This window comes from Coenobita brevimanus, chromosome 110, assembly GCF_032717465.1.
Source record: "Coenobita brevimanus isolate Jiangsu-jjx chromosome 110, ASM3271746v2, whole genome shotgun sequence".
NCBI classification, from domain to species: Eukaryota; Metazoa; Arthropoda; class Malacostraca; order Decapoda; family Coenobitidae; genus Coenobita; species Coenobita brevimanus.
The window spans coordinates 33,002,664-33,016,900 of NC_137063.1; the positions used below are offsets into that span (position 1 = coordinate 33,002,664).

Below are 14,237 nucleotides of genomic sequence, written 5' to 3' on the forward strand. Positions count from 1 at the left end.
TCCTCCTTACTCCACAAACCACCTCACACGCTGTGCCTACCTCTTCCGTGAATATCTTACATACGTCTTCCACCTCTTCCATCTGCTCTAACTCATACCTTTCCGATCTTTCTTCCACCGTGCTCTTATACTCTGCCATTTTCTCACTGTCGTGCAACTTTTCCACTCTTCTCACAGGAGCTGTTTCCTCCTGTCTTCCCCTTCGTCTCTTCAACCATTTTCTTTGCAGCTTTACCTTGGCCATCACTAAGTGATGGTCTGTGACTCCATTCCCCAACTCTCTTCACACTCTTGCATCGAACACTTGTCTGCTTATTCGCTCATCCACACACACGTAGTCTATCATTGCCTTTTGTTCAAAAAGTTCACCATCCATCCTTCTCATTATTCTCCATGTATACCTGTGGATCATCTTATGCCGAAAGTAGGTGTTAGCTATTACCAACCCCTTACCAGCACAGATGTCCACCAAAGCACTACCATTCCCATCTACTTCAGCTGGCACACCCCACTGACCAACCACTCTATCCACTCGTACATTCCCAACTTTGCCATTCGTGTCTCCAATCAAAAGCACTCTCTCACTCCTCTCAGATTTGTCCATACATGCATCTACACTCGCCCAAAACTCATCTTTCACTCTTGCCACTCGGTCCTCTGTCGGCGCATGCGCACATACAATCGCCAATGCTTGTATACCTACTTTCATCCTCACCCATACAGTCCTTGCACCCACTGTTCTATACTCTTTTATATTCTCCTTCCACTTCTTGCATATCATCAGACATACTCCCTCTCTTGCCCTCTCATTCTCATTAACTCCTACACATATACAGTACCTAAACCATATTCCCACTTTCTCACCCTTTCACCTTTCCATTTAGTTTCAGTCAATCTACATATATCAGCTCTTGCATCCTCAAGCACCTGAACAGTCTCTCTCTCTTTCACTTCATCATTCACTCCTCTCACATTCCATGTCCCCACCCTCAGAATGTCCTTTGTCCGTTCCTTAGTCGTCAACATATGGTCCGTCCTGGTCCTAGGCGCTTTATTTGCTTGTTTAGTTAGTTCTTTTTATGGGGTGAGGCACTAACCCACCACCAACCCTTTTAGTCGCCTCGTATGACAAGTAGGGATACTGGGGGAGTTTGAAACCCCCCTACCCACAGGGGGGGGGGGCACACTCATCAGCCAGTCATATGGAACAACAGACATATACAGTGTATTTGAATTTATCAAAGCAGTAACTAAATCTGCTCTTGTATTTCTTGAGGCCTTCAACATTTCAGCAGTCAACCCAGACACACCCACTGCCTTCCCCAAATGCATCCTGTCTGTTGACCTGCTTACAGTAGCAGCATCAATCAAAGGCCAAACACTGGATCTGCAGACTCCAAACCTTCCATGTTGCAGTCTAACTCCTTATTACAGCAGCTGGCTGTGATGCTCTCTCCTGGCATCTTTAATATCCTTGCTGGCCACCACTACCTTTCCTTCATCATTCTTCACATACTGCTCACTTGTGATATCCCTGTTTTCCCTCTTCATGTGATTTACCCCCTTTTAAAAACCATATTCTTCCATTCACCACTTTTTTTTGTGTGTGTGTGTCCCCCTTTCTTTAATAAGGGCTAAGTGGTTACCCCTGGGTAGAGGACTTTGGTTTTGGAGCATGTAGCACTTTATACCAGATGCCCTTCCTGATGTCTACCAATGAACTCTTGGGTGGACTTAAACCTCCAACTCTTCAGTCAGAGCGGTCTAACCCACAGTGCCATGGCTCCCAGCATGGCAGCTTACCCAGGTGTGGCGCAAACTCATGACTTCGGTCTTGAGTCAAGTTCTCTACCAGTGAGCCGCCATGCCCCCAAAATGTGTCATCGAACTGAAATCAACACCATGGCATCTCTGGGATTCGAACCTGCCCTACTCAGGCAATCCCTTGAACACAAAGCACTCCAACTTTCTCCAGTAAAAGTCTCTGAGACTCAGATTTTGCCCTGTATACCTCATTTAGCTCAACATCTGGCAGCCAAGTATCCCACTCTGTAACCATCCTTTTTCCATTCTTGGAATTTCTTCATTTCTCCATAACTGCTGCTTCTACACCCTCATCCCACCACCATGTTACCTTATATCTTGGAGGGCCCCTTGTTCATCCACATACTGAATCAGCAACTTTCAAGGGATGATATTGAGAGCTCTGTTCTGCTCATTAACGTTTCTTTCAGTAGCTCTATGTTCAGCCACCTCTCTCCTTATTTTGCTGTAGAATGCTTCCTTTGTCACTTGGTTTTTCAGTTTCCATATTTTCCTCCTGGGTGCCTGCTCCTTCAATACTATGTCACATATGAGTAGTATGTGTTGCTACACAGACTCTGCTTCCTATAACTTTAACATCCTTCATAAGCCTGCTATCAGCCCTTCTGACCAGGAAGCATTCAGTCTGCTACTATTGCTCCCACTCATATGTAATCACCCTACTCTTTCTCTTCCTAAAATATGTGTTGCGCACAATCATGTTCATAGACCCCCCAGATATGAGTATCCTTTCCCTTTCCACATTCCTTGTACCATATTATGTGCATCCCCCATGTACCCTGTCATATCCTTGAGCTAGTTCACCCTCATGACCATTTAAATCCTGACCCAAAACTACAATCTCATCATCCCCCATACTACCAACCTCACATATCAAGTCATCCCAGAATCTATCTTTTTCTTCACCATCCATGCCAACCTGAGGAGCATCCTTCGATATAACTGAAATCATGAGTTAAACAAAAAATATTTTCACTGCTATAATTCCTTCATTTGCCCTCATTACATTCATGACATATTCTACCCATTTCTCCTCAACTAGGACACCCACACCACAGTATCCATCTACACTTCCCTCCCAAAATAACTTATATACACAGACCTTTCCAACAAGCACCCTAGCCGACCCACCCTTGAAACTGACTTCCTGCAGGAAAAATACATTCACTTTCCTCCTACCCTGAGTCTCTACATTTCCCCTGCTCTGTCTTCAGATGACCCACATTCCACAATGCCATTCCAAACCCCTTAGGTGAATTGATTACCTCAGGCTTGTTTGTATTGCTTTTGCTCTTCATTTTTGTCATAAGTTGAGTAAATGAAGAGGGAGACAGACCACAGTCTCCACCCACCCACACAGTCCCAAGTCCAAGCATAGAACCAGGAACCCTTGGCCCACCATCCGTGGCCGGTGACGGTGGCAGTGACCTCGGAGTGCCCTGCCATGACAGCTATAGGAACACCTTCTAAGCATGTTTTGGCTCTATAACTGCCCTGCCATTATGTACCCATTCATAGGGCAGCCTACTCGGGCTCTGCTCCCAATTTCAGGCCTCTCTCTATTGGATGGAATCAGTAACCTGGAAATTGCAATGCCCTGTACCCTCTGGCACATATCCAAACCCCATCCCATCCCACCCCCAAAACTGAGCTGACTAAGCCCGTGCCACACCTCCGCAGGTTCACTACTAGATAGCGAGGGAAGTTTTCTGGCCGCATGTCCATGGTGGCCTCAACCCATGTGACATAGTGGGGTACATTGTATGGAATGTAAAGCACATGTAGGGTAGTGCAGATGATAGAGTAAAGTGTTTGGAGAGTATGTTGGCTTGCTCTCCATGTTAGTGTTGCACTGAAAAGGGTCAGTAAAGGGATGATGAGAGTATTGTGATGGCTAGTGAAATAGGAGTACCACTTTGATTGGCTGATGCTACAGCCTACACCAGTGGTGTTTTTCTTCTTTCTTTGTTGCTGCCAGTAGTTACAAGTGATTTTGTTCAGCTTGGAAACTTTTTATTAACTCCATTAACTCATTGACGACTGGGGGACTCACTCAAAGCTGAATAGAATCATAGGGCAAAAGCAGAAACTGACTTAAGAAAGCACATCATCATATAAACCCTCCTGTGGTCAGAACAACTTAGGTATTGCATTCCAGCTGTTGTCAGACTGTTTATTCTTCTGAGAGTGAGTCATGGGTACCTGAAAGAGTTAATATTACGAGTATATTGTCACAACTAAATTTTTGGGTCAAACAATTCCAGTATTCCATTCTAACTAATTGCAGACAATTTTGTCCATCTGGAACTGTCATAGGAGCCTGTGAGTTATATGGGATGATAGTGAAAAATCATATCAGAATAGGTGGTTTAGAACATGGTAGGACTTATCATATATTCTGTATCTCCAAGACTGTTTGGCGTGGTGCTGTCCAATCCCCTCATGATGGTAACAGAGCTGGCCCCCCTCGGCTCGCTCCTTGACTACCTCCGCAAGCAACTCACCCACGTCCCCATCACAGGTAAGGTCTCACCTTTCTGCTAGTGAGTTATTTTTTATTTTTTTTCATAACATTAGGCAATGTTATTCAGAGTATAAGAGATATTTTCTACTGGAGAGGTTTGAAATTCCCATTATTAATCCATATTGTGAAGCTTGTCAGGCTTCATAACCAATTACCTCAGAACTGTTAACCCTTAATCTAGTGAATCCAATGATTTTATTTTTTCTAATACAAGGCAGTGTTATTCAGGTTATAAGAGACATTTTTTCAGCCAGAGAGGTTTGATAATGCCATTATTCCATCCCTCCATCATCCAATCCTATGTCACCCCACGAGGAGCATAGGAACTCGGGGCTAGGTAAGTTGGTCCTTACATTTAAGAAGAGAGTGATCAGCCTCACTCAGCCCTGAGTGGCATTACATGAGCAGAAACCCCAACCACCCCTTGGATGTAAACCTGCACAGGCTTAATCCAATTGGAGCACCTTAATTACCCTCTAAACCACCAGGCGCCATGATTTGGTTATATGGTTACCACCCAATGTAATGAATTTTATTAATATTGATATTACCGGTGCATTCTGCAGTTTTTGGTGATTGCAGTCATAGGATTCCTTTCATTAGTGTTGAGGCTGAGTATTTCAAATATTGCCTCATATATTTAAATACTATATAAGGTGTATTGATAATTAATGGGGGGAGGAGTAATAATTTTTGTCTACAACTCTTTCATACCTTAAAATTTGTGATTTTCAGTTGATAATACTGTATTCCATCGAAAATACTGTACAGCAGAAGCTCGATTTAACGAACACTGATTTAGCGGAAGCCCGAGATAATGGAATAATTTTTTTTCTTCTTTTTTCCCCTCCCAGTTTAAAGGAAAATGTATGTTAAAATGAGTGTAATTCCATTAAGAAAATTCTATTCCAAAAACCACCTAATTACCAGAAAAAGTCCCGTAAATCGAGCATGTCATTGAGCTCATGCTGGAAACACTTCTCCGACCGGTGATATGCGGTGTTGCCACACATCCCCGCCAAGCATGCAGTCTTCATGTGATCCCCCAACTGAAAACAAGTGCTCTGTGTGTGTGCAGCTTTGCCTTGGTATTGTGACATTATTTGTGTTTTTTTAATGAACCAAAGCTTTTATGAACCATGCCTAAGGTTCAGGAAAAAGAGAGGGTGAGGCTTTCTTTTGGCCAGAAATTGGAAGTAATTGAGAAGATGGAGCACCATCTCTGATGCCTCTCAGCCCCTGTCACCCCTGTACCACCTCGAGTGCTAATCAGTGGTGACTCTGTCATAGACTAAACCACACCTAGGCCTGACACAGGTTTGGGGGTGCCATTATAGCTACCTGTCAGGCATATTTTACAACAGCTGTAGAACCCCTACTTTTGGAGGTAAGTCTTACTGTAGTTTACTGTCCGTATTTACTATACCACAATATTTGGTACACTACTATCTTCACCTTATTCTACCTGTTTGCATATTGTATTACTAAGTCAGTACCATACGTCATTTCATTGTTTAATTTTTAAAGGCTCCAACATGCTTGCATGCATTGGCCTTTGTCACCTAATGGCGGCTTTCCACGCTGCACGATCCATTGCAGCCTCCCTGTTCAGTCTCTTAACCCTGAGGTCACACTTAATAAGACCTCGTCCCATGTCTTTCTTGGTCTACCCGTCATAACCCCACCCCCAATATTAACACTTCTCACCTTCCTCACCCAATTATAATCCCCCATCCTCTCCACATGTCCAAACCATCTCAATCTATCTCTCCTCATCACAACACCAATACACTCCAGTCCCATCCTACCTCTCAACTCTTCCATCGTAAACCCAGCCCCCCTGGACCTTGCACGCAGGGACGCACTACACATCCACCTAATCATTGTCATTTCTGTACATCTGAGCCGGCGAATATCCTCCATGTTTACTGCCCAGGTCTCGCTACCATACAGCATTACACTCCTAACACATGCTGCATACAAAGACCCCTTAGCACGTAGGGAAAGCCCTCTCAATGTCAGAAGAGGCAAGAGCTCCCTGAACTTCTTCCAACCACTTCTCACTCTAGCCACAGAGCTAGCTCCAGCCCCACCTCCAGCACACAACATGTCTCTCAAATAACAAAACTCTTCCACACACTCAAGAGATTCACCAGCAAGTTCAATCCTTTCACGCCTGAGAATCTCCTCCTGCTCTCCCCGACTCGCCGTACACATAAAATCAGCATTATCTCGCAGTCTACCTCTGACACCACTGCATCTCTTACACACCCATTTATCACGCACACCGCATAAGATGGAATTACTTCCCACATGTATCACTGTTAGCATGTGCACAATAATGCATTTAAGTGGGAGTATTAATTATGGGTTCAGACTGCTGTACCTGTATGTAACATTGAGTGTTAGCATACCGGTAGTTTGCTAGGTTTGGGTGCACATTGTCAGGAACTCGGCTTGTCCATTGGCTTCAAGGATTTAGTGGAAAGTACAGTAATACCCCGAGATACAATACCCCTAGATTCAGTACCCCGGCTTGGCGATGGGGGTATAAATACCACCAAACCCTGTTACACGATGGCTGTGCCCCAGTTTAACGATGGGCCCCCCGACATTGCATCCACAGGCGATAGGCCAAAATTTTGTATTATGTATGTTCCCGTGGCCAGCTGAGCCTGCCCGCCTTCCAGGATGTGCAGAAACACTTGCACAGGCCTCACAGCCATTGCTTACCCCGCGCATACCCATGTTGTTCATCTCACATCAGCTGTCTCAGAGTGAGAACTCTCTTACGCTCGCCCACCACGCATTGTGTTGCATCACCAATGCTATGCAAGCCACTATCGTAGTACATTGTAACTATATACGAGCAGTGCCGTGAGTAGAGCAATGATACTAATCGTGTTTGGAGTGCAATTTTGTGTGAATTTTAGCTTAAATAAGTGTGATCATGTATGGTAAGGGTGCTGCACATGGTGGGGCCAGTGGTGGTGCCAGTGGAGGCCCTAGTCATGGTGGTAAGCAGCCTGCTAGTGTTGCTGCTAGTGATGTTCCCACGAAGCGTGTGCATAAAACTGTCTCTCTAAAAGTCAAGCTAGATATTCTTAAATGCCACAACATAGGCAAAGGTGCGTGTGCTATCGCCTCGGCTCTCCACCTGGCCCAGTTGACTGTCTCCACCATCATCAAGGAGGAGGCCAATAAGGCTGCTGCTGGGGAGGTTGCACCTCATGCGCCTCCCGTATCACCTGCTAGAGAGGGCCCGCAATGGAGGAGCTGGACCAGATGCTGCTCACGTGGGTGGAGGATCAGAACCGGCGGAAGGCACGCATGAGCTAGGCAATTATTTGCACTAAGTCCCTCTCGCTGTGTGAGGAATTCAAGGTGAGGTGGGATCTTGATGCTAGCGAGACCTTCAAGGCGAGCCATAAATGGTTTGACCGGTTCAAAAGGCGAGCTAATCTCCATCACATGAAGATGTATGATGAGGCGGCGAGTGCAGATATGGCGGCGGCAGCAGCACTTCCTGACGAACTGAAACGCATCATCATAGAGGGTGGCTGCAGTGTGAAGCAGGTCTTGAACTTTGATGAGAATGGGCTCTTTTGGAAGAGAATGTCCTCCAAAACATATCTTCAACAGAGGAAAAGTCTACCCCAGGGTTCAAGGCCTCAAAGGGCCGGCATACACTCCTGCATAAGGGCAGCACTGAGGGCGACCTCATGTTGAAGCCGCTCCTTGTCTACCACTCCGAGAGCCCAAGGGCTCTGGTGGGGTATGTTAAAGAAAACCTTGGGATGATATGGAAGTCAAACAAGAAGGCCTGGCTGACATCTGATGTCTGTTCATCATATTTCCACTCATACCTCTCTCATATCCTGAAGAGGAATGCCTTGGGGGAGAATTTGGCAAACAGATCTCTCTTGGTGGTAGACAGCGTGATTAGCCACCCTCCCACGATGAAGGAATGGGCAGGCAACATAGAAGTGGTGTTCCTGCCTCCCAACACCAAGTCCTTGTTGCAACCCATGGACCGATGGGTGATCGCCGCACTATGCAGCAATTGGTGAGGGTCTGTGACAGTGATGATAGCACAACAGTGCAGCAGTTCTGGAAGGGCTACAATATAAACCACACCCTAGAGAACATCACTATAGCGTGGCATGAAGTTAGCCAGCCTACCTTTTTTTTTTTGCGAGTAAGAAGGAACCAAAGGCTAGTAGCCCGCAATCAACTTCTTCCAAGAAAAAAACAAAAACAATACAAAAGTGAGCCAAATTCAAGATCTATTCATTTCGAGATACCTGGACACACTGCACTTGAAAGACCGGAGATCATAGGAAGTAGGAAATACAGACAGAGGGAGATAGTTCCTGAGTTGACCCGTTGCATAAATAAAGGACTGGGAGTAATGGTTAATTCTTGCATTAGAGAGTTGGACAGACAAGGGATGAGAGTTTGTTGCTAGACGGGTGCTACGCGCCCATCGTAGAGATGGAGGTATGCAAGCAGCCAGTTCAAAGGAGCAGTAGCCATGGAAGTAGCGATAGAAAAGAGATAAAGATGGAACAGTGCGATGAAGAGACAGAGGCTGAAGGGAGTCAGTAAGAGGAGGAGGATTTTAATGATGTGAAAAGCCTTTGACTCCACCCTATTGAGAAGAGCTGTATGTGGGGAGCCTCCCCACACATGGGAGTTGTACTCTACACAGGGGCAAATAAAACCCGTGTATGAAGTCAACAACTGTGCAAGGGTAAAGAAGGTATGGAGTTGGCTTAGCACACGTAATCTCTTGGAAGCTGATTTTACAAGAGATGTAATATGATCTTTCCAAGATAAATCCCGAAGGAATGAAACCCCAAGCACGTTCAAGAATAATGCAGGGTTGAGTTGGATAATGTCAAACATTAGTGGGTATTCCTGTGGAAGATTCTGTCGGGTTGATATGTGTAAAAACTGAGTCTTTGATGCATTAAAAACAAGATTTTTTTTTCCCCAGTCAGAGATACAAACCATGTCAGACATTAGGTGTGCCATAGCCTCATCCCTTGTTTGTTGAAGTAACTGCTGGGATGGACGTTGTGGGAACCGAATGGAAAGGTGAAGGGTGGAATCATTGGATTACGAGTGGATAGGGTTAGATATACAGCTTAGAAGATCATTGGTGAATAAAGGAAGAGAGTTGGTGATAGGACAGAGCCCTGAGGAACACCACTGTTGATAGATCTAGGAGAAGAATGATGGCCGTCTACAACAGCGGCAGTAGAACAACCAAAAAGGAAGCTGTATATGAAGGCACAGATAGAAGGATAGAAACCGTAAGAGGGCAATTTGGAAATTAGAGATTTATGCCAGACTCGATCGAAAGCCTTTGAGATGTCAAGTGTGATAGCAAAGCTTTCACCAAAGTCCCAAGAGGAGGATGACCAAGAGTCTGAAAGGTAGGTGAGAAGATCGCCAGTGGAGCGTCCCTGACGGAACCCATACTGATGATCAAAAAGAGGGTTGTGATAGGAAAGATGCTTTAAAAATTTTTTGTTAAGAATAGACTAAAAAACTTTTGAGACACAGGATGTTAAAGTAACCCCTCCATGATTGTTGACTCTATACAGGGGTTCTATCCGCCCCTGCATGGAGTACAACTCTCATATGTGGGGGGGCTCCCCACATACAATACAGTTCTTCTCAATAGGGTGGAGTCAAAGGCTTTTCGCCTCATTAACTCTCCTCCTCTTAATGACTCCCTTCAACCTCTGTCTCTTCGCCGCACTGTTGCATCTTTATCTCTTTTCTATCGCTACTTCAATGGTCATTGCTCCTCTGAACTGTCTGAATGCAATCCTCCACCTCTACGATGGGCATGTAGCACCCGTCTAGCAGCAGACTCTCATCCCTTTTCTGTCCAACTCTCTAATGCAAGAGTTAACCGTTACTCCTAGTCCTTCATTTATGCATCAGGTCAACTCTGGAACTGTCTCCCTCTGTCTGTATTTCCTGCTTCCTATGATCTCCAGTCTTTCAAGTGCAGTGTGTCCAGGCATCTCAAAATGATCGGATCTTGAATTTGGCTCTCTCTTGTATTTTGTTTTTATCTGGGATGGAACAGTTTTGCGGGCTCGTTGCCTTTGGTTCCTTCTTCCTCACATTAAGAAAAAAAAAAAAAAAAAAAAAAAAAATAGAGAGTTGGGAATAGTCACCTATCTTTGGAACCGGCTGAATGAGAGCAAACTTCTAGCAAGAAGGAAAGGTACAAGTTGAAAGACGAAGGCAAAATAATTTACCTAGGCAGGGTGTAAGCACAGAAGCACAGTTCTTGAGGACAACAGGAGGGACCCCATCAGGCCCATATACCTTGTTAGTACTGAGGCCAGTGATGGCAGAAAGTACATCAACTGAAGAAATTTTAAGGTCAGCCATGAGGAAGTCTGAGGGGGGAAGTGATGGAGGAACAATACCGGAATCGTCTAGGGTGGAATTGGAGGAGACAGCCTGAGCGAAGAGATCTGCTTTATCAGTAGAAGAAATAGCTACAGAGCCATCAGAATAGAAAAGTGGTGGGAAGGATGATGAGGTAAGTTGTTAGAAAGATTTTTGGCAAAGTGCCAGAAGGAGCGGGAGGAATTCGAGTTGGAGAGTTGAGAACATTTGGTACGGATGAAATTATTTTTAGCTGAGCGAAGAACAGACTTAGCATGCTTCCAGGCAGAAACATAAAAAAGATGCGATTCAGGGGTGGGTTGGCTCTGGTACCTTTTATAGGCCCTCTTCTAGTTGCAGACAGCATTAGAACAAGCATGATTAATCCAAGGCTTTCTTGCATTAGTCAAAGGATATGAGAAAGGGATGTATGCTTCCATGCCCGAGAGAATAACCTCCGTCATGTGCAAGGCATACTCAGATGGCTTCCGGCCATGGAAGCAATAATCATTCCAGGGAAAATCATTCTACTGCCTGAGAGCCTACCAACCCACACCTCCAAAGTGCCACAGTCAACATTTCTTTGGAGAGTCCGCAGGCTATACCAGAGCGATAGGACAGGTTAAGGTAAAAAGGTTGTGATCAGAGGAGCCCAACGGAGAGGAGAGATTAACAGCATAAGCAGAAGGATTAGTTGTAAGGAAGAGGTCAATTATGTTGGAGCTCTCTCCAAGGCAGTCAGGGATACTGGTAGGGTGGTGTATAAGCTGCTGTAGGATAGAAAAGATGTAGGCTTGTTCCCCAAGTGGATCAGTGTGTGGAGGAAGCTGTGGCCAGAGTGCACGCACTCCTTCACTGGCTTCCCCGAGGGCATACAAGCTCTACCAGTGCAGCATGTGTGACAGGACATAGTGTAATTGTTGCACGAGGCGGGCTTCGGGGATGTCGTTGAGGGTGACGTGGAGGAGGTTCTCGATAGCCATAGGGAGGAGCTCAGCAACGAAGAGCTCCTCAATATGGAGATTCAGCGGGTGCACCAGGAGGCACAGGAGGAGGAGGAGGTCTACCCTGAAGTGTAAGCCCTCAGTATAACAGTTCTGAGGAAGATGCTAACGAAGCTGGACAAAATGATTGCGCTGATGCGCACACACAAACCTCGCCCAGGACAAAGCAGGGACACCGCTTATTGGCTGGAGGAGGGGAGGAAGGTGTACAGGATGATGGTGGAGGAAAAGAAGAGGGTGGCCATGTAGACAACAATCACTGCCTTCTTCATACAGACCCCACCACTCCAGCAAGCCACAAAGGGTCTCCTGAGCCCGTGACGAGCAGAGCATCTCCCCGACCTTCAACCAGCTGAGCATCTCTCCAACCTTCAACCAGCAGAGCATCTCCACCATCATCAACTAACAGAGAAACACCGAGGCACTCCTCCCGCCGAGGACATGCTCAGCCTCTAATGCTGGACCTAACCTCCAGCCGATCCCCATCTGCTGTGATGCCTGTGTCTCCACTACGGCACTCTGCCACTCTGTCACTGCCTTCCTCACCCAGCCTCCATCTCCCTTATCACTTCAACCATTGTCTCTGTCTCCTTCGTCACGACATGAGCCACCACATCTGACTCCATTACTACCTCATCAGTCATCGCAGCGGTCTCCCTCACCACCTCACCGGTCATCACAGCTGCCTCCCTCACCACCTCCTCTGTCATCGCATCGCACTCCATCGCCACCCCCAGAGCCATTGCATCGCACCTCATCGCCACTGCCTGAGCCATCGCATCGCACCCCATCGCCATCGCTTGCCTCATTGCATCGCACTCCATCGCCACCCCCAGAGCCAGTGCATCAGTCTCCCACTATGATCACTCCACCTTGCCAGGCTTTTCACCCCCCTCACTCTCTGACCTTCCCCTAGAGATGGGGTTTGAGGGCTTTGAGGAGGAAGACTGAGTGGTAGGGAGCACCGCATGTCCCCTAGCCTCGGGGAGGGGATAGCAATGATGATGACCAGGACCGGAATGGACTTGCAAGAAGTAAATGATAAGAGATGTTTAATATTTTCTAACCTATTCCTTATGATTTTCAGGCTTTATTTGTTGGTTTCAGTGAGTTATTTACAGGTGTTAGCCTTAGATTAGCTTCCTTGACAGCTGGTAGGCCATTTAGATTGGCTTTAAACTTGTTTTGGGGCTCATTTAGAAGAGTTTTGGGCTTGGTTTGGGGGGAAACTGAAGGGTGGTAAACACTTCACATTACTTCACATGTTAAAAGGTCCCTGATATACGTTACCCCGCCTAATGATGGGGTTTTATCTTCCCAATTACCTTTTTAAACTTGGGTATGCCTGTGCCCCAAAATACAGGAAAAGTTTGCTTTATACTGAACCCTGGTCATGGAACTCGATATAGTGGAAAATTCAAGATAGCGGAATGGTGGTTGGCTGAATTAGTCCATTAAATTGAGCTTGTGCTGTACCTGTACTGTACTGACCTAATTCTGAATATGGTGTGACAGTACCTGTAACATAGAATTTTACTACCTTGCTTATAGCCTCAATAAATTAATATTATGCATTTTTGGGTGATTGCTATTGTAGGATTCTTCTGTTTAGTGGTTGAGGTGATCGCTGTCATAGGATTCTTCTGTTTAGTGGTTGAGCACTTTGAGAACTGCCTCAAATGATTAATACATCTTCGTAGTTAAGGGAGGGGGAATTAATTTTTGTGTACTAATCTTTCATACCTTAATATTTGTACTGTAATCCTTCGATTATCTGTCAGAACACAGCCAAAGGCATGACCTGATATGGGCATTGGGCAGTGACCAGATATGGAGCAGTATGCTCACCTGTACCCATACCCTACCTGTATCCATACCCAACCTATGTGTACAGTACCCATCATAATTTTGGCAGTGTTCTGCAGTCATTTGGCTGTTTTTAGACATCAAAACACGCATTGCAATATGCAATATAATCCTAAATACTAAGTAAACAGGGGGGAAAAAAATGGAAAACCCTAGCAATATGTGCAACACTCCTCCTAATTTTGGCAGTTCTGAGGTCTTTCAGCGGTTTTTAGACATCAAAATGCACATTGCAATATGCAAGATAATTCTAAACAGTAAGAAAAAAAAAAAAAAAAAAAAAAAAACTACCAATATGCATAGTACCCCTCCTAATTTTGGCAGTGTTCTGTGGTCTTTCGGCTGTTTTTAGACATCAAAGCATACATTGGAATGTGCAGTATAATCCTAAACACTAAGGAAAAAAAAAAAAAAAAAACAGCAAACCCCTACCAATACATACAGTACCCCTCCTAAGTTTGGCAGTGTTTTGAGGTCTTTTGACTGTTTTTAGACATCAGAACACACATTGCAATATGCAATATAATCCTAAACACTAAGAAAACAGTGGAAAAAAAAAAAAAAAAAAAAAAAAAAAAACAATATACCTGTACACAGTACCC

At 45.2% G+C, this 14,237-nt stretch overlaps 1 protein-coding gene across 1 annotated transcript in view; it reads left to right on the top strand.

The window, feature by feature from the left end:
* Positions 1-14,237, top strand: part of Ack (activated Cdc42 kinase) — a 438,035-nt gene that overhangs the window by 123,270 nt on the left and 300,528 nt on the right. The window contains exon 5 of the mRNA XM_080286247.1: positions 4,236-4,345. Coding sequence (XP_080142373.1) covers positions 4,236-4,345 — 110 coding nt within the window. The remainder of the gene's footprint in view (positions 1-4,235; positions 4,346-14,237) is intronic.